Below are 20,466 nucleotides of genomic sequence, written 5' to 3'. Positions count from 1 at the left end.
TGAAGAAGGGTCTCACTTATTGCACAACACTTTAGCAACCTTGTGTTCTGACGTCACGGGAGAAAGCTTTTTAATTTTAGGCTAAATGCCTATGTTGTTAGGTTAGGCTAGGTATGTTTAGTTCTCTTAGCCTAAATAATAACTTTTCATTGTATTTATGCTAATGGCACCTAACCTAACCTTGTAGGCATTCCTCGTCTGACGTCAGAACACAAGGTAGCAAAACTGTTGTGCGACAAGGATGATCCGATTGAAGAATGATCATGGGTGAGTCAGGTCAGGTCAAGAGGCACCAGCCACTGAGATGTTTCTCAACGCAAGTTGGCTTATCACTGGCAACACTTGCATGCTGACCAGATTCAAGGACAAATAAGGCAGGACAAGTTTGCGTGTTCGCTAACAGCACGCACCTGCAAATCGTTCCGTAACTGTGTTCGCTGAGAGCACGTTCGCTAACAGCACGGCACCCTCTAGAGCAAGGCCGCGCATGGTGGCAGAGAAGGGGGGTGAACGAGGGGCAGAACAGAGCAGTACACGCTACTTGAAGCCTGGTAGCTGCAGTTGCTTTCCTTCTCTCACACAATACAGCGTGTTCCATTCAAACCTCCCACATTTCAATTCATAATTGCTAAAAGATTATGAAAAATAAAGGAATGCAAGTGGTACTAGACGAAAGAGGAACTCAAGGAATTTTATTGCATGACCTCGAAGTTCACCGTTCTCTCACTATGCAGCGCCACAATCGCATAAAGCGCAATGGCGACTTCGCAGCAGCGTGCACAATCTGTATTGTGGTATGCAGAGACCAAATCAATCATTACAGTGCAAAGGAATTACCGGAGAGAATATTGAGCTGAAGCACCTGAGGAAAACCATTAAGGCATGGTGTGCGAAGTTTTTGGCGACTGAAGTGTTAATAAACATTCCGTAGGTTCTCAGATTGGATATCATTCGTACTACGAACGGTGCACACATAGAGGTGTATTAGAGTTCAGTGTAGATGTGTATTGGTGTATTCGTGTCAATGCAATAACATTCTTTGAGTTTCTCTTTCGTCTAGAACCACTCGTATTCTATTATGCTTCATAATCTTTTACAGTTCCCTATCGAGTGTTCATTGGTGGAGCCGTCTCGCGTCACCACTTGCGCAGAAACTTCTTTTCGTTCGGTTGCTCCATAGATGACCGGGACAGGGTATAGAATATATGTGTCAATTCGCTTATTCACTTCACACCGTTAAAATCCACCGTTGGGAGTTTGACTGCCACGTGGGAGACCCGGTTTCGATTCTCAGCGTGGTTGGTTTCACGTGTAAATACTTACCAGCAAAGTCCCAGCATTGATTGATTTAGTTTATTTTACTTCGCGTTTTGTGCCTTTTGGCTAATTTGCAAAGATGGGGATGAGTGATGAAATTGATGAATGGACATTCACAAACAAATAAGCCTGAGCGGGATTCGAACCCGGGACCTTTGGCGTCGCAGCGCGATGTGCTAACCACTCGGCCACATGGTCCGGTTCCCAGCTGCTCTGGTGTCCGCCCAGCCTCTAATAAATGCATACATGGGCGGTAACGGCGACAGGGGCGTGGTGCTGATCACATCACCTCTACAGTAAAAGAGAACCCAAATACGTTCATATTTTACCCAAGCTTTTAACCTGGGATCTCTTACCTGTAGAATGTCTACACCTTCTATCTGGAGTGCAGGCGCGCCACAGGTGTATACCGAGACTGCTTACGTCATTGCAAGGAGACCGGGTTGTCTTAAGGTGCAGATTTTAAGTACAACCGCGAGTCCTATCCGAAAGGGTGGCAACGCTCCTGAAATAAACACCATAAGTTCTTGAATTTTCAGGTCTTCCATCCACTCTATAGAGTCGAGGAGCAACTCGAGCCTACAGAAGCGTTAAAAAAGGGCGCTGTTTGCTTTATACATCACAATAAACCTCTCTCTTTCTCTTACATCGCCTTCGCCAAGCCACTTAGCAGAAACAATATGCGGGCCTTTTCTCTGCAATAAAGCTCGCCTGCCGAGGTCCGCAATTCTCGCTAGCAGTCGAGAAGGTCGAATCAAATAAATCCTTGACATCTCCCCCCCCCCCCGTTTTTTTGCTGGTAGTTTCACCCTGCTCATGTTGCGCTTTCAAACGAGGTTGGAGCTGCGAGTGGGGGCGTTAGAGACTCGCTTCTATGCTGTTTCCTGTTGCTTGGATGGTAGGAGGATATTGCTTCTGGGATGTGTCTCGTGTTGATTTGATTGACAAGTGTTCTCCAGGGCTTCTCCGTTGTCGTACACTCTGTCCCATCTCTGGAGCACGCGAACGGAGACAATCCTCTGCGCAAGCAGTGACACGAGACGGCTATACCAATGAACACGTGAGAGGGAATTGGAGTGCGTGGAGGGGGAAAAGCGACGCAGCCTTTCTAGCAGCGTGTACTGCTTCGCTCTGACTACTCGATCCCCCCCTTCTCAACCGCTATGCGCGTCCTTGCTCCAGATATAACTGAGACGGGGTATAGTTGTTACCCTGTCGGCTTGTAATCAAAGGGTCTCGGGGTCAGTTCTTCCTGGAGAAACATTGCACAGTGGTTCAAATCTCACTTTAAACTGTAGGTCCAATCCCGATTTATCTCCCCAATGGCATAGAGGTAACGCCGTGTAATCAAGTGGTCCTGTGTTCTTATCTCGGTGGAGGAACATTCCACAGTGGTTCTGACACAACTTTAAATTTTAGGCCCAGTCCCGATTGGTCCATTTCCCTGATGGCCTAGTGGTAAAATTGTCGCCTTGTAATCGACCTCGGGTTCGATTCTACTTTCAAACTGTAGTCCAAACAGTGCAGTCTCGATTAGTCTATCTTTTCGATGTTGTAGCAGTAACGCTTGTAATCAAGTGGTCACGGATTCTGTCTCCGGTGGACGCACATTGTACAGTGGGTCTGATTCCACTGTAGGACCAGCCCAAATTGACCTATCCGAGCACAAAGTGCAATTAAAAAATATTTCTTGACAAAGCATAAGTGATATTACAAAGAACATAAGGCAATACTTCAATAGAGCACAAGGAGATACACCGTTATCATCATACATTAATAGTCAAAGTGTTGAAAAAGAAGTACGCCTAAAACAAACACGTAACCATGTGAGATGAAATACATGAGCGACAGCCCTGCAGTCATGACAGTTTGAAAACAAAGGGAGGTGGTTCAATATGTATTCACACGCATCTGTGCAACGTAATTTGCAGTGACGGGTGTGGGGGAAACATTCTGGATTTAAATTAAACATAATGGATTTGTTCGTATACGCAGATGATATAAGCATATTTGGGAGAGTGCGAGTGCTGTTAAGAATAATACGAAAAGCAGTCAACCAGATGTTCTTTTTGTTTTAAATTTGTGCACAGAAAATTGAATAAATGTTAATCATGCCGGTAAATAAATTTGATTATAAATTAGCTGACTGCAAAGCGTGACTACAGTGAAATGACTAGTAGTAATTAAAGAATTAAAATTAACGTTCAGAGGAAATTAAAGACACTGTAAATTCAGCTGGGTTAAAATTTAGGAACAAAAAATGCGTTTCATGGGACTTGTCAGTTTTTCCTACAGTTGTTTATCGTTGAATTCGTAATGATCATTTTCTTTCTATAACAACTTTTTTATTTACCAAATGGTAAAACGTGTGGTTATCAATTGTTCAGTCACCAAAAAATCCTTCCGGATGGCGTAGTAGAAACGTCGTCGCCTTGTAATCAAAGGGTATCGGGTTCGTTACCCGGTGGAGGCACATCGCACAATGGTTCGGATCACTTTAAACTGTAGGTCCAGTCCCGATTAGCCTATCTGTACATAACATGCACTTAAAAACAGGAATCACCAATATTCAACGCAAAATTTTCAGCATGGTGTAGAATTGCTCATTCATGATGTAATATATGAAACCAGCTCAGGTTATATAGATTAGACTTAAGAGTTAATAGCACTCGTACTTCACCAAAACTTCTAATAGTCTCAATACGTCTATTCACAGAACATTTGCTTGTTATGTTCCGTTTGCTTATGGTGAACACAAAACCTTGATTGCAAATGAGATAGGAGACGTTAGGTTTCATTCCTGCAGCACATTACATAAATTGGTACAAGATGGCGTGATTTCGTGGAATTATACTTTGCCATTATTCAAACATATTTATGCAGTGAAAGCCAATACATATATTAGATAGATTTCTCCTTTTAAAAATTAACTTTCATCCAATTAGTAAATGTAGAACACCTCAGAGGAAATAAGTCTTAAGTTTCACTATTTTTTTAATTCTCTACTGGTTATAATTTGAGCAATTTTTATATTTATAGATTTGTTGTTTAATTCATATAATATTATCGTCTGTTATTGTCTGTCCGCGGTAAGACCGAAACCAATGTAATCAAAGCTTCTGAGGAATCCTATTGGTTGTTCGAATGGTAGCTGCGCAGCGATCTTGCGCGCAGGAATATAGTGCATGCGGTAAAGGCATACTACAAAACATAACTGCTATATTGGAGTTGTGGAACTATATTATGAGCTTCACAGCTACGACCAATATATTCATGAGCAAGATAACGTGGCATCTAACAAATAGCAAAGGAACTATTTTTCAGTAGTGACGTAGTTTTGTTTACACTAACTTCGTTCTAATAGTGTGTGGCTATGGCGGCGATTGGGTTCCAAAACTGGGGTGCAAGGTGTCAAAACTGAAGGGGGGCAAGATTAGTTTACTTTTCCTTGATACATAAGGTTTAGCATAGTGAGGTAGCAAAAGTGGAAAAACGTGGGGAGCACTGCTCCCCCTCTCGCCCCCTAATCGCCGCCACTGATGTGTAGAAAATAGTGCTAGAATTTTATCATGTCATTTGGTTGTTGTTAAATTATTCTAGATAATTGTTGGGTGTGCAACTACTTTGATTAAATAAGATCCATTCTCTGGGAAACTATCAAGTTGTTAGAAACAAGACAAGACAACTTACATAAACCGCCCTAATTCCCCACATATAGTTGAAACCGATTGGAATTGAGCTTCTCTCTTGCAATTGTGGAGGTCAGCGTGCGATGCGAGCTTCCCACCTTCACCATAAGGCCAGTAAGCAGGAGAGAAGTGGTGGAGCTACTTACGTTGTTGCGTTGCTCACGAACGCGACCGACGAAGCCTCCTGCCTTGCTCTCTCCGTCCTTACAACGGTACAAGATGATCCTGCTGCTCTAAAGCCCACGGGTGTACACAGAGTTGACCGAACCTGGACTATTTTAGAGACAGAAGGAACAAATAGTGATCCTGACTCTACACCCATTACTATTCGATTTCGATAACTTATTACAAATATTTTTCCAATCTGTTAAAATCGTAAAGAATAAATGTACTTCGATTGAAAGAAACTCAATACTGTATATCTTTAACGCTAAGAAATTAATATATTTTATTTTTTTCTACACTACTTGTTAAATCAAATAAACAAGAGGCTACTGTGCGTAGTTGAAATGATAGAACATTCTTACTGAGCACACTAGTGCCATCTCTTGGCAAGATTTTAAATGCACTTAAAGTTCAGAGCAATGGTACTAATATTTATGTTGACCGACTATTTTTGATTTATTTTAGGTAATTGCTGTACAGTATCAAGCATTAATGTGTTGTAAGAAGGTATTGAATGTAACTTTTATTGTATTTTGCGGTTAGACAATAAGCTGGGCCAGGCTAACTTGGACAGTTTGTATTACAACACGCTTTTGCTTATGATTGTACCGCTGTAATATGCATTATATTAAATGTGTGCCGATATCATCGCCAGCTGTATAAACTTTAATTTGTTTTTCTCCCTTTTTCCAGAGCTTGAGAAAATGGTAATAAAAAAATACAACATATCAGTTAACGATTTTCGAGTTATGGAGACCGTTGTCCTCAAAATGGAGCCCCACAAGGCTGGGCAACAATGGAAATTCGCTGGCGCCTTCTACTATGCTACCACCGTTCTCACTACGATAGGTGAGTACCTGTCTTTGCTTCTGTTTTGTAAGTTGGGTAAGGTGTTTAATGGTGGAGGGGTCATCGTCACTCACTACGAGGCCAGAGGGGGTTCTATTGGCTTCCGCTGTAGGACCGGAATCTTTTTTCTAGCACAATTTTAAATTCGGTCCAAGTTGCGTATTGTTTCATTGATAAAAGGTACCTGTACAGTATTTTAATTGTTCCTGGAAAAAGGTTCTTGAACCGTATTTAAATTGATGCGGGAAAAAAGGTTCCTGGACCGAATTTAAATTCTTCCGGAAAAAAGGTTCCTGGACCGAATTTAAATTCATTCTTGAAAAAAGGTTCCTGGACCGAATTTAAATTCATTCTTGAAATAAGGTTCCTGGACCGAATTTAAATTCATTCTTGAAAAAAGGTTCCTGGACTGAATTTAAATTCATTCTTGAAAAAAGGTTCCTGGACCGAATTTAAATTCATTCTTGAAAAAAGGTTCCTGGACCGAATTTAAATTCATCTGGAATAAAGGTTCTTGTACGGTATTTAAATTGATCCGGAAAAAAAGGTTCCTGGACCGAATTTAAATTCATTCTTGAAAAAAGGTTCCTGGACCGAATTTAAATTCATTCTTGAAATAAGGTTCCTGGACCGAATTTAAATTCATTCTTGAAAAAAGGTTCCTGGACCGAATTTAAATTCATTCTTGAAAAAAGGTTCCTGGACCGAATTTAAATTCATTCTTGAAAAAAGGTTCCTGGACCGAATTTAAATTCATTCTTGAAAAAAGGTTTCCTAGACCGAATTTAAATTCATTCTTGAAAAAAGGTTCCTGGACCGAATTTAAATTCATCTGGAATAAAGGTTCTTGTACGGTATTTAAATTGATCCGGAAAAAAAGGTTCCTGGACCCAATTGAAATGCTTTAAATATTTACACTCTCCAGAACTCATTTACGTTTCCTGATTTTCTCTCCCAGTCCGGAATTGAAATTATTTACAATTCCTGTACCAGGGTTGACCGATTAAAAGTTGCCTTCTAAAAATGTCCCCAAGTACGTTTCACATTGGAGTGTCACACTGCGGATGTAGAAACCGCAGGAAATAAATCATAACGCTGTTGATCTCTCGTGGGGCAGGTTCAAAAACTCCCTTGTCGAAGAGTTACTGTACATAACGCAATGGACTGACTATATTTGTGTGGCGTCAAATGGAGTTCAAACAAACCTGTCACATGTTGCTCTGGCATCCGATCCAGGAACCGCAGCCAATAGGAGCCGTCGATGATTTAACGTCAGGCTGCTGTGTTCCCAGCAGATACCACAACAGGGTAGTGTTGCACCAAGTGAAGGAACACGCGCGAGAGAATGGGGCTACATGGAGAGGGGAAACGTGACTGCAGCTTTTGCGTTTCGCCCATTTCTACATTGTACCATAGATTCTCGAGGCAGCCAGCACCTGTATTAGTCTTTCATGCTCACAAGTGGATAATTGTTTATCGTCAGGTCCGTAATCGATCCAAGTTGCGTATTGTTTCATTTCAATACGGAACTTGGATCCTATTTAAACTCATTCGAGAAAAAAAGGTTCCTAGACCGTATTGAAATTGACCCTGGAATAATGGTTCCCGGACCGAATTTAAATTGATCGGGAAAAAAGGTTTCTGGACCGAATTGAAATACTTTACAGATAAAAAGGTTCTTTACGGTCCAGAACCCATTTACGGTTGCTGATTTTCTCTCCTGTACCGGAATTGAATTTATTTAAAATTCCTGGAGCTTTAACAACCCTTACCAGAGGTAATAGGTCGGAACCCTAGTAAAAATATCGCTTTTGTTCCTCATGAGTTTGTCATTGTCCTTTACGTTACGAGTAACACAAGATAGATGAAGAGAGGGAAAGAGAGAAAGAGGGAGGGACGATTGGGAAATAGTAGAGAGAGAATTAGAAAGAGAAAATTGGAAATACAGAGAATGAGAGAAATTGTGAGAAAAGAGAAAGAGGGCAAAGGAGATAATAAGCAATAAGCGAAAGGGGACAAAGAGAAGGAGGAAAAGAAAAATGTAGAGAGAGATGATGACAAAAAGAGGGAAAGAGAGGGATTTTAGGGAAAAGGGGAAACAGAAGGAACTAGAAAAAGAGAGGGACTGAAAGAGGGAAGATTATAAAAGAGAATGAGGAAAAGAAAAGGAAGAGAAAAAGAAACAAGGAAATTAGTAGAAGAAAGCGGAGAAGAGAAGGAGACAGAGAAAGAGGGAAAGAAAACATAGAAATGTATCCAAAAATTCTAATTCAATTCAATTAAACGGTATATGTTTAAAATATTTAAGGCTCTGAGTTTTTACATTTGCCATTTCACATACTCAGACTAGAAATATATCTACAAACACAAGTCACAAATTTTGCAGGATACACTAATCTGCAAAAATGTGTTAATTGTATAATAATTTCCGATTCAAATTTACCTAATCAACTCTAAGATATCTTATCTTGCAATAGTCTTCCGTCTGTCAAATAGATGGCTCTGCAAAGGACACTAACAAAGTAAACGGAATGAGAGAATTCTGTTTTATTTTCTACGCAGATTTATTTTTGGTCCTCGACATAAATAAAAGCTAAGCTGCGGAAAAACTTACCTCATGGGATTTGGATTAACACAACTTGCAATTTTTCATGTCTATGGAGAAAAGTTCACGCAGAATTCCCGGTATTGATGTAGCATTTAAGGTTCTGATTTTGAGGGCAGGTATGCGCGAACGATACGCGATTAGAATTCTACCAGCATCTTCTGCTTCAGAAGAGTTTCCTATAGCAATTATCAGGATCAGGTGTTTTAGGCTCTATGCCTTACGAACTTTGGAGCATCCGAAACACCTGTCACATCTTCAGTTTCCTTCCTCGAGTATTAAATGGATCCCACGTGTCGGTTTCTTCTTCCACGTTGCCTGCATTTCTCTAAGCTAATGCGTTCCGTTTTTCCCAAGTAGTTTTCTCAGTAGTTAGCATTAAGAGGTTAGAAGGATGCAAGCACATGTTAAGATGAACGTTCTTAGTTAGGCGCATCCAGAAAGTAAGTTTCCCTGGGGTCGTGCACAAAAGGGAAACATTATTTCATCAATGATTTATTGCCACAGATACAGCACTTGTCCAGTTACATGTTAACATAATTCCCGCCGGAATTCAGGCACTTGTCATAGCGTGGGGCCAACTTCTGTATACCTGCGTTGTAGAAGTCCGCCGCCTGTGTGCCGAAACACTTTGTGACAGCCGTCTGAACCTCTTCGTCGCTGTGAAAACGTTTATTGGATAGGAAATTTTCTAGGTGCAAGAACAGGTGGTAATCACTGTGAGCGAGATCCGAGCTGTACGATGGATGATCGAACACCTTCCAGCCGAATCTGTCCAGAAGGGCTGCAGCGCTCCTAGCGTCAGTCGTGTCGGCACCTACCGGGCACACAATTTCCGGAACAAGATGCGTTTGGTAACAATGTCGTGCAACAACGACCGAGAAATCTGCAGGTAATGGCTGCTGATTTCCGTGATCGTGACGCGACGATCCTCCAATATGCGCTGCTGCACCTGCTCCACAAGCTCGTCCATAACGGCCGATGGCCGCCCACTGCGATCGTCGTCATGCACATTTTGCCGGCCTTCAGTAAATGTCCTGCACCAACGACGCACCATCTGCTTGCTCATGACGTCTGGCCCATACACCTGGCACAGCTGACGATGAATTTCGATCGGTTGTATGTTTTGTGCGTTCAAGAACTTGATCACCGAACGGACCTCGCACGCGGCGGGAGATGGAATAAGAGCCGCCATGTTTCATCGCTGCCGCGACGCTACTGAGGACGTTCTGGAGGCGTCTTCTAGGACATTCACTAGCCAGGGCATGTGACTCTCACGCATGCGCAAAACCGGTTTCAATACGCATGGCCTGCCACCTGTGGGCGAGTGGGAAACTTACTTTCTGGATGCGCCTAATAATATACAGTTGCTTGTGTACAAGCAGAAGCGTCGTCAGATGGGCTAGAGGTGGACTCTAACCCACAGTGAAATAATATTTAACCCTTTCTCCGCGCAGGAGCCGCGGTCATGTAGTTTGTATGCGTATGACTGTCACGTGGGAGACGCGGGTTTCATTGATTTGCTTTATTTTACTTCGCCTTTCTGACACTTTTGCCTAATTGCGAAGATGGGGATGTGTGATGATATGATGAAATTGATGAATGGACACGTACAAATATCAATGCCCAGGTCGGGATTCGAATCCAGAACCCCTGGCGTCCTAGCGCGATGTGCTAACCACTCCGGGTTCCGGCTCGGGTTCAATTTCCCGTGCTAGGTGATCTAACGGATCCTGTCTTTTCCCTGCATAAAGCATCTCTGGGTTCACTTATGGGACAATCGTGGGGGTATAGGCGGTCAGAGCGCGGTGCTAATTACGTCACCTCAAAAAAATGCCAAGATCGAAGAATGTATGGTTTCCTAGCCATAATTCGACTTAGGGGTTCACCCAGTCTCAAATAAATGGGCAACTGGGGGGCAACGCTGGCCGTAAAGGCAACCAGAGCGTGGTGCTTATAACATCCCCTTCCAAAAATTGCCGAGATCAAAGAATATGTGCGGCCCAATCCCCATCCATTATACATATATACCTCATGGCATAGTGCAAAGTGGACTTTACCTTAAATTACCTCCCTTCGTATAGCTTGGATGAGAAATTTTGAGGATCATTTACAGCACAGTAAGAATCTCACACACACTCACGAAGACAATGGATTACAAGATTTTAAAATCGAGAAACTTGACAGGGCGTCTTATTACGGGAACACTCTTATCTTGTGATCTATGTAGCTTTTGGGGGCATTGGTTGGAATTGCATCATGAGTTGGGCTTATGCACTTCTGGCAGATTTTACACACTTTTGCATTTGTGCTGCCACCTGCAATACTTGATCGGAACTAATTCACGTACGTTTCACACACATTTTCCGCTACTTGAGGAACTTTTTTAAAATGAACTGAAAGTTATACCTGGATATTATTTCATACTTTCTGCGGGATTTTGGATACATTTTTCGAAGGCTGAAGGAAAATTCCCCAAAGCCGATTTGATGCCCTGATGTGCATTATAACGTAGTTTTCCGAAGCGATCAAACCGTCAATACACACACACACACACACACACACACACACATACACATACACACAAACACACACAAAGACAGAGAGAGAGATCAAGTGAGGAAGATAGGAATAGGATGTTAGAAAAAGAGAGAGAAATATGTAAAGAGAAGAAGAAGGAGACAGAAAGGGATAAACAGAAGGAAGAGAGAGAGAGATGAAGGAAAGGTAAAGTAATGTAGAGAGAGAGAATTAGAAAGAGAGAGAGAGAGAGAGAGAGAGAGAGACTTGTAAAACAATGATCAACGACAGTTCTATCATCTTGGACGTGCCTTAAAGGTGATAAATTACTTGAGGCATTTTCGACGTTCACAACGGCACACTGTAATCTTACTTTCCGATCGACCCTCGTGTAGGAAAAATGATGACAGAAAATCTGAAGTTGGTACGACAAAAATAGACATTCTGCTTCATATCTACAGATCTGGTGGAATACTTTATTCAGCGCACCACGCCAGTGTTTTGTCATTCAGCACGCGCACTACAAATAATGGGAACGTGGGATAGAATAGAGTTCATGCATTTCGATCAGGAGTGCGTATTCGGTGATGGCACTTACTGCTGTTCGACTGATCGATATTGCCGCATTATACTTGCCCCCTCTGGAAAGCAGGTGGGCGGGAAGTGTATGGGAAAACACAGAGCGTGTCACTGCCTAATAACACGGTATTGCGTGCTGCATATCCGCAGGATAACCCTCCCGTAGACACGAACTGCAGCAAGGATGCTATCGATAACTTCATCCTCTCGGGGGTCTTTTTTCACTCTGTTCCCCCCATCCCTATTGACGCAGTTTAATCATTCGGTTCTAACCAAATTTCCCTTTCATCTTTACCATGAAAGGGCACAGGCTGTCAGGATCCAATATTGAGAACTGAAAAATTGCATTTTTGCATTGTGTTGATGCATAGGGTGCAGGATGTTTCAGGATCGAGTTTTATCTGTTTTTACTTGTTGGAGGCCTACGGAAGAACTGCGAGTTATATTAATAGAGACGAATTTTCGTACTCAATATTCTGCTTGTACTTGAAATGTTTTAAGTATCTTCACCCATCTCTTTTATAGTTTATTAACCGCTTCTGCGCTGGTGATGACACGGAATAGATGAGAGAACAAAATCAGATCTCGTCACTAAAGAGAAGCAGAGGTGAGGAGAGATGGAGAGTAAACAGGAGAATGAGATATAATAGAAGAGAGAACAAGAGAGAGATGTTGATAGAGAGATACGTAGGGACGGATTGATATGGTGATAATGAGAGAAAGAGAGCGATAATGAAATGTAGAAAGAGGGAGAGAAAAGAGAAACATTTGAATAGCTAGCAAGAGAGCGGAATAGAAAATAAGAGTAGAACAAGGTGAGAGAGAGACAGAGGATGAGAAATAAGGGACTGGGAGAGATAGAGGTAGACAAAGAGAGGAAAATAGAACTCAAGAAAAATATTATAGAAAAGGAGAGAGCGAAATAAAGTGATATAGTGAGAAAGGAAGATATAGAATGTGTGGGAGAGAGATTTTAAGGATAAGAAAATTGCTAGAACTGAATTTTGTTCCTCACAACTTATACCACGAGCCATTAATTATAAAATCCATACTCCCTATGCTTCGTTCATATCCCTTCCTTCTTATTTCTTGTGTAAAGGTGACCTTTAGAGAATACACCCAAACATTAACCTCGCTTACCAGTAGTACCCTCCGCTATCTGCTTCTTGCTGTGAGGCTGTGGCGCCCTGTGCTTGTTCTTATGTGTGCTGCGTAACGCAATCTTATTGTTTCGTCGGGATCGAACCAGAGACCGTGAATCGTCTCTTGGGTGGCGTAGCTATTCATCAGTCATCTTCCCAATGTCATTACTCGCTTGGCCTAAAGTATGATGTGCGAGAGGTCGCACTCTAGAAGAATGGGTGTTATACTCTCCACGACTGAACCGATATGGACATCTCATGTCCGGATGAAGGTTATTTCCACAGATTATGACCAGCTTCTTATTGCACTTCCTTTACAATTATTAACTAAGAAATATTGCCCTTCATTAGGACACAAGGCTTGCAACTGAAGTCGGTACATTAACCTAGCAGAAATATAAAGATATGGTAGTGGAAGGCTTAAGCCGTAAAATTGTAGGTTTAGAGGAATTATACATAAAAGGCTTGATAGTATAGAGGTTTATTTAACAACATAATGCCTGAAGGGCTTGAGACTACATAAATAATGATTATAAGAGTATAAACCCCCAATATAAATACAATAAATAATAAAGAAACAATTAAATCTTTACATAATTTAGACTTCCTTACACGTTATTTAACCAAAAAGAGATTATAGTAATTTCATTTTAATATTAATTTCCCTCCAAAAGACCTATCTCTGAATAGAACAAAGTGTGCTGTGCTTTAACTAAAAATCCCAACTAAATACTCTACATAAAAACTTAAAATACTAAACCAATACAAAACAACTACTCCCTGTACTTTGTTCCATTCCAAGATGACCCCTTTCAACACTCAAAGACAACTCAACTTAACGTGCTTTAACCTCTGCTAATCAGTGGGAAGTGAAGTTCCACACGAGGCTCGCTTTCCTGTGAGCTCCGGATTTTCAGCCACGCCCCTTTTTCCAACTTAAATCCATCTGGTGGCAAACGAACAAAACATTTCTTTCTTTCTTTTCACTCGTACACCTTGCATATGGTTATAAGATGGTCCTTTTAATCATCTCAATTGTCACCGTCACATGTCTGACCACCCTGTCAGAATTCACTCCATTGCTCTTTTCACCCCCGATCTTGTCTCAATCCCGTTCACTTGCCAACTCCCAACTCTCAATTCCACCTCTTTTTCCCTTATCTTTACACAGCAGTCTCTCAAGTCAATAACCTAAAGTTTGAGTAATTTCTTATTGAGCATTACTTTCTCTGCTTCCTGCAATGTTAAGGATAATAGCATACTTATCACTTTTACCCAGCGCCTTGGGTACGATACGGCTGAGTGCCTCTTCACAGCCTTAGGTTATAACTATGGCATGGAGATGTTAACCTCGGAGACAATATAGCTTTACTTTTGTTGATAGTCTATGACACTATCAGTTTTATGTTATTGGCATTTTAAGTCCTCATCGGGACTGGACCTACAGTTTAAAGTGGGATCCGAACCACTGTGCCAAGTGCCTCCACCGATTATCAAACCCGGGGCCCCTTCATTACAAGGCGACGACGCTACCACTACGCCATCGGGAGGCCCTCTATGACAGTATAGGTTTTAGTAATTGATATAGGAAGGTTTTAACAGACATATTTCCTTTTAACGCCCTGTCCTCAGATATACCCATAATATAAAAATCATTCAACCAATCAAATTATTTCATGCTTGTGGTTGGTGGACTACTATACAAGTTAGTCCCTCCCGTCCACCATTCCATTTATATGTTCCTTCAAACGGCCAATATGAGAATAAGGCTAACAAATTCCTGGGATTTAAGTACCGAAAACAAAAGGGGAGTTCAAGCCCGAGAACACCCCCTTAAACACCGCTGCTACACATTTGCATTTCGAAGCTGAAACTCTTCATGAACTGAAAATAAATTAAGCTTTTTTATGGAGCAGGATTCTCATTCTGATTGAATCCAGCAAGCCCAGCTACATGGCAACACGTATGAGGAGAATGAGATGACTTAACTTTTTCTAACACCCTGTTTTGAAGTTAAAACATCACTTACACTGGTCAATTTAGCATATTAACCGAGACCCTGCTGTGAAAGATATAAAGAGTGGTCCAAGAAAGGTTTATCTTTTTGAGCCACCCTGTATAACATTCTATTAAATTTATATGATTTTCACAGAAAGTATCATTCAGTTTATCGAACAGCGGTGACTCAGTATGTAGGATGTCTGACTGCCACTTTGGAGACTTGAGTTCTCGGGGAGGGAATTTTTTCGACAATGTCTCTGCTCTCTGGCTCACCCAGCCTCTAATCAGTAAGTACTTGGTAGTAACCCTGGAAGTAAAGGCATTCGGAGTGTGGTGCTGATTACGTCTACGCTATGACCGAGAATGTTTGAATTATCGACTGTGAAGGAGCAGTGAATCTCCTCGTGAGATGGCAACACTAATGCAAAACTTCCCATTTTTAAGGGTCAATTGGATGACGTCAACAAGTGTCGTCGCGGAGCGCCATCTTTACTCGAGCCTACTCGACTCGCCTGCCTCTTGAGGACTTGGTGTGGCCCCATCAAGATATTTCCCAATAGCTAATGACGTCATCACAGATTGGCGGACAGAGATAAGTTTCCGCGGGTTGAAAGGCGCCCTCTCGACAAGTGACTAACGAGGTTCGGGCCCCGGTCACGTGACGCAAAAGAGTTAATGAGGATCCGTTTATTTAGGGCTACGGCTGTGGTTTCTTGCACGCAGAAATTATCCTTAATAACCGCATTACCGCACTCACCCCTTTTTCCCGTCCATATTGCAAAGGGGAGAAGTTTTAGTGCTCATCCGTGCAAAGGAATTCCCTTTTGGAAATATGAGATAAGAAACACATCACCCCTCTCCTTCTTGGGCAAATCTTACATGTATTTCAGTATTCACCGTTGTACAACAGCATGGTTCGGTCCAAAAGTTTCAAGACTGGCATTTCAACATTATTGTATTTTGCCAATTTAACGTCGATTTTCTACCCTTTACATTAATTCAGACGATTGGGATCAATGATTAGTGAAGGATCAAACACAATACGGAATAATTCGAACCAAAACCTTTATTTGACGAGCACTCAATGTGGCTGTGTCGAGGAACCATTTTAAGTTTACACGTCTTCAAAACAGAAAGCTAGTAAATAAATACTGTTGTTGAATGTAATTTCAAGATCATTTTATATAATATATTTCCTGTGTAATTCACAGTTTCACGAAGCCACATGGATGAGTGGAGTCCCAGAGAAAAGAAAATACATTTTATTCAATCTATTATCAACATTCAATTGTTTGTGAAGTTGTTCAGACATCTTGGAGATGGGTCTGTAAGTTGTGTATTAAAAAGTTGTGCATAAATTAACCTTTACCTGCGTACATACATAACAGTTCCGAAGAAACTCAAATATCAATTTCTACACAGCAAACTGTGGATACTGCGTTCTGACAGGGCAAGAAGGCTCTAACGGCTGGACCCACAAACGGTATAATCCTGTGTGGAGTTATTTGTTCTGTCTTTGATAATCCTCCGTGGCAGAGCGGTTAGCATAACGCGATACGGAATCAGAGGTTGAGAGTTGGAACTTTGGTTCTATGGATGCGCCATCGTGTTTGTCCCATGTGCCATTTTTAAACTTCCATCACTCATCCTCATAGTCGCTGTTAACACAAGAGGTGGAAAGTGACGTAACATTATTAACTTTTTCATATATTGCTCCTGCCTGTGTTGACAATTACGAGCGTTACATTAGCGTTTCATTGTTATTTTCGCGGTTACTCATTTTAGCTCTTATTTCAATCTTAATTATATCCTTGGACCTTATTCTGTTTGCTTATTTCTTAGCTCTTATTGCTTCGTTTCTGTTCAATCCGCCCTTCATCTGCTTCGCGATGTTATCTTTTCGTCTCAATCTCGGTTCAGTAGCATTTCATCAAAGTTCTCCCGCATATCCCCTGGCATCTATGCAACTAACCTTACACTACTGTGTTTGTGGTTGCAGTACTTTAAGGATACAGGCCAAAAGAAGCGTTTCTGTCAAGTCTTGGTGAGTGTTTTGGTTTCTCATGCACCATTTTTATTTCAGTTTAGCATAATGTGTAGTGCTATCAACGTTGGTGCTAGCGGTTCCACGTTCGATCCCCAGTGGAAGCTTAACTTTTAGGGTGTTCACCCAGCACCGTGAGGGCAATTGGGGAGCTACTTGAAAGCAACGAACTACGGCATAGAAAGGCAGAAGACAGCGGCAATGGGACTAGATGCGTTGACCACGCTATAGATTTATTTGGTTGGCGTTCGACCTTAAAGCAATTTGGTCGACGAAAAGGGCAGCTATTTTCGATTTTTCATCTTATTTCGAAGAACTGCTATGATATTCCAAAATCTGAGGAAAATATATATGATTAGAATTACTTCTAGAGCAGCAATTCTCATTTATTTCTCATTGTACCCTTTAGTCGTTGCCTTACAATCAAGGGATCCCGGGTTCGATACCCGATAGAGGTACATAGTGATTCGGATTCCCCTTTAAACTGTAGGTCCAGTCCCGATTAGTGTTTCGGTGCATAAAGTGGACTTAAAACATCAAATCAATGAATGAATCAATGAACCCTTAACTGCTTCTTTTGGCCTGTATCCTTAAACTTCTGCAACCACAAACACAGTAGTTTAAGGTTGGTTGCATAGAGGCCAGGTGATATGCTGGAGAACTTTGACGAAATGATGCTGAACCGAGATTGAGGTGAAAAGATAACATCGCGAAGCAGATGAAGGGCGGATTGAACAGAAACGAAGCAATAAGAGCTAAGAAATAAGCAAGCAGAATAAGATCCAAGGACATAATTAAGATTGAAATAAGATCTAAAATGATGTACGTGGAAAGATGGCAAACTTTAGAATCGTATGTTTATTATTTTATAGGGTGTTCCCACTTTTACAATCTGTGGCCCCGGTGGCTCAGTCGGTAACGCGTCTGAATGACTCCCGGGTTCGATCCCCGGCCGGTTCAAATCCGGGAACTTTTCTAACGTTGGAAGCGGCTCCGGCGCCCACCCAGCGTCGAATGACATGGGTGCCTGGGGGGTAAAGGCGGTCAGGGGCGTGATGCTGATCACATCTCCCCACTCACGACCGGATCAAGAAAGTGTGGGGCGTTACCCCCACACCCCCTATACGCCTTCATGGCATGGTGCTAAGCACAGGGGAGCACTTTACTTTTTTTATGATTAGTTACACAAATAACAATGTAAAACACATGTATGCTGGGAAGTACGTAAACAACTTTGTCATATATTTTTCCAGATTTATTGAAAAACAACTAAAGAGCAAAGATAAGTTTGTAAACAAATTGTCGAGCACGATTTTGGAGTTTTTATTGTAAATCCTTAGAGTTTCTACTGAGAAGGATGTGCCTGCGTAACTTGACACAGTTTCTTGATGTCTGGTTGTGCACTTGAAACTTTCAAGTGGAGAATCGGCTTCATATTTTGTCTATTCAGGTACTTGCCTTTGAGGTACACACTGGATGAAACACCACTCTCACATGTAGTGGAGATAGGGATGAAAACCTTCATTGCGTGGTCAACGATATGAGAAAATTCGTTCACACTCTGCAACCAAATGTCTGTCAAAGATGTTCTCTTCGAACTGGATTTCAGAGTTTCCTCACAGGACAGTTCTATAAGTTCTTTCTTCCTTTTCGTTTAGAAGAAGTCTGATAGTCTGGAATGCTCCACTGCAGAACAAGGGTCTCGTATCCAGAAATCACTCTTAAATCTCAGAAAAGTATTCGCCAAAGTCCTTAATTAAACATAGGCAATTCTCCTTGATATCGCTGACTACAGACTCAGTGACAAATCAGCCTTATTTTCCTGTTGAGTGTCGAAGCTATGGAGTCCGCTCTACACAAGTACAACAAAAATGTGTGAGCAGCTACAGGTACAAACAAATGTAATATTCAACCAAATCGTACCGGATTATCTCACCTCGGAACAGCGAGTAGGAGGTGAATGGCGAAAGCACGCTGACACACAAGGACAGTAAAACACTAATGTCCAAAGAAATAACAGTCTGTGTTACAGAAGATTAATGTACAGATGTACTGAACACACACAGAAGTAAGAGCTAATACACAGAAGATTACACATGGAGAAATAATTATTTATGAACAAAGTCCGCGTCACGAAACATTTCACCAAACAATCTCTTCCCCGGCCTCCATTGGCACTCTAGAGTGTTGCCAGGTCCTACTCGAAATTCTTCTCTGTTTTACATCTACATATGTACAATATTACTAACATTAAGAAGTAGTTTAACCTATCTAGTTATAAATGTTGTCGTGTGGGTATTGTTGACATTTCTCTTTCGAGCTGGTCGCATACTTCCTTCAAGTCGTTCAAGTACGCGTACCACAGTTTGAGAACCACTGTCTGGAATATTCCAATAGTTTCGTGGCTACGTAACTCTATTAAACTATTAATAATATCTAGACAACAGCGAAACCAAACCACACGAAGATTCGCTTGAATGTTCTAGAAAAAAATCTAAGGACATGTACGAGAGCATGCCGAAAGTTTTTAGCAGCGCAATAATGTAACATCCAGCAACTGTGCATTTGTTGCATTTAACAGGCTGATGTTTATTGAATTTGAGCAAACAATGGCTAGGGTGTCAGCGATAGTGGGGTGAAAAGTAAGAGCGATAAAGCAGCGCGCGTCGTCCATTGTTGTTGTTAGTCATGGAGCTGTCAAGACGTGACTTTCGTGCCATGATTTTGTACGATTACAAAAAAGGTTTAACCGCAGAGCAGTGTGTTGAAAGTTTAGTGAATACTTTCGGCGAATCTGCCCTTTCACGAGCCAGTGTTGGAAATTGGTTTCGAGAATTTAAAAGGGGTCGTATGTCACTTGAAGATGAACCTCGTTCCGGACGGCCTAACACTGCAGTGACACTCAAGAACACCGAAGCTGTGAGGCAAATGGTGAAAGATGATCCCCATATTTCTTTTTTGGAGATAGAAACGAGTCTCAACATTGGGTCAACAGCAGCACAGACAATTGTGCATGAACACTTGGGTCTCAGGAAAAGGTGTTCTCGCTGGGTCCCACATTCACTCACGGAAATGGAAAAAGAGGGGGTGGAGTGGTGTGAATTTATGTTGGAGAAATTCAACCAAGGTGCAAGTCGTGATGTTTACAACATCGTCACGGGTGACGAAACGTGGATTTACCATTACGATCCACTTACAAAGCAGCAGTCGCAAGTTTGGTGCTTCGAGAATGAAGAACCCCCAACAAAAGTGAAGAGAACTTGAAGTGTTGGAAAGAAAATGGTGGCATCTTTTTTCTCACGGAAAGGACATGTTGCGACAGGCACTTGAAAATCGGCGTACAGTGAATTCTGAGTGGTACTCAACAGTTTGCCTTCCTAATGTGTTCACAAAATGGAAGGCCCAACACCCAAGATCAAAACTTGGTCATCTGCTGCTGCATCATGACAATGCAAGTTCCCACAGTGCTGCAAGGACCGTAGACTCTTTGAGCCGCAAAGGAGTCAGTGTTGCAACATACACCCTATTCGCCGGACCTGGCCTTGTGCGATTTCT

At 41.7% G+C, this 20,466-nt stretch overlaps 1 protein-coding gene across 1 annotated transcript in view; it reads left to right on the top strand.

Moving 5' to 3' along the window:
- Task6 (TWIK-related acid-sensitive K[+] channel 6) overlaps positions 1 to 20,466 on the top strand; it is a 507,854-nt gene that overhangs the window by 248,691 nt on the left and 238,697 nt on the right. The window contains exon 3 of the mRNA XM_083115200.1: positions 5,865 to 6,020. Within this exon, the coding sequence (XP_082971326.1) occupies positions 5,865 to 6,020 (156 nt within the window). The remainder of the gene's footprint in view (positions 1 to 5,864; positions 6,021 to 20,466) is intronic.

The sequence above is a fragment of the Lepisma saccharinum genome, chromosome 30, assembly GCF_977018435.1.
Source record: "Lepisma saccharinum chromosome 30, izLepSacc3.1, whole genome shotgun sequence".
In the NCBI taxonomy this organism is placed as follows: domain Eukaryota; kingdom Metazoa; phylum Arthropoda; class Insecta; order Zygentoma; family Lepismatidae; genus Lepisma; species Lepisma saccharinum.
The sequence above is the reverse complement of the archived record's forward strand: the minus strand, read 5'-3'. Positions and strand labels throughout refer to the sequence as shown.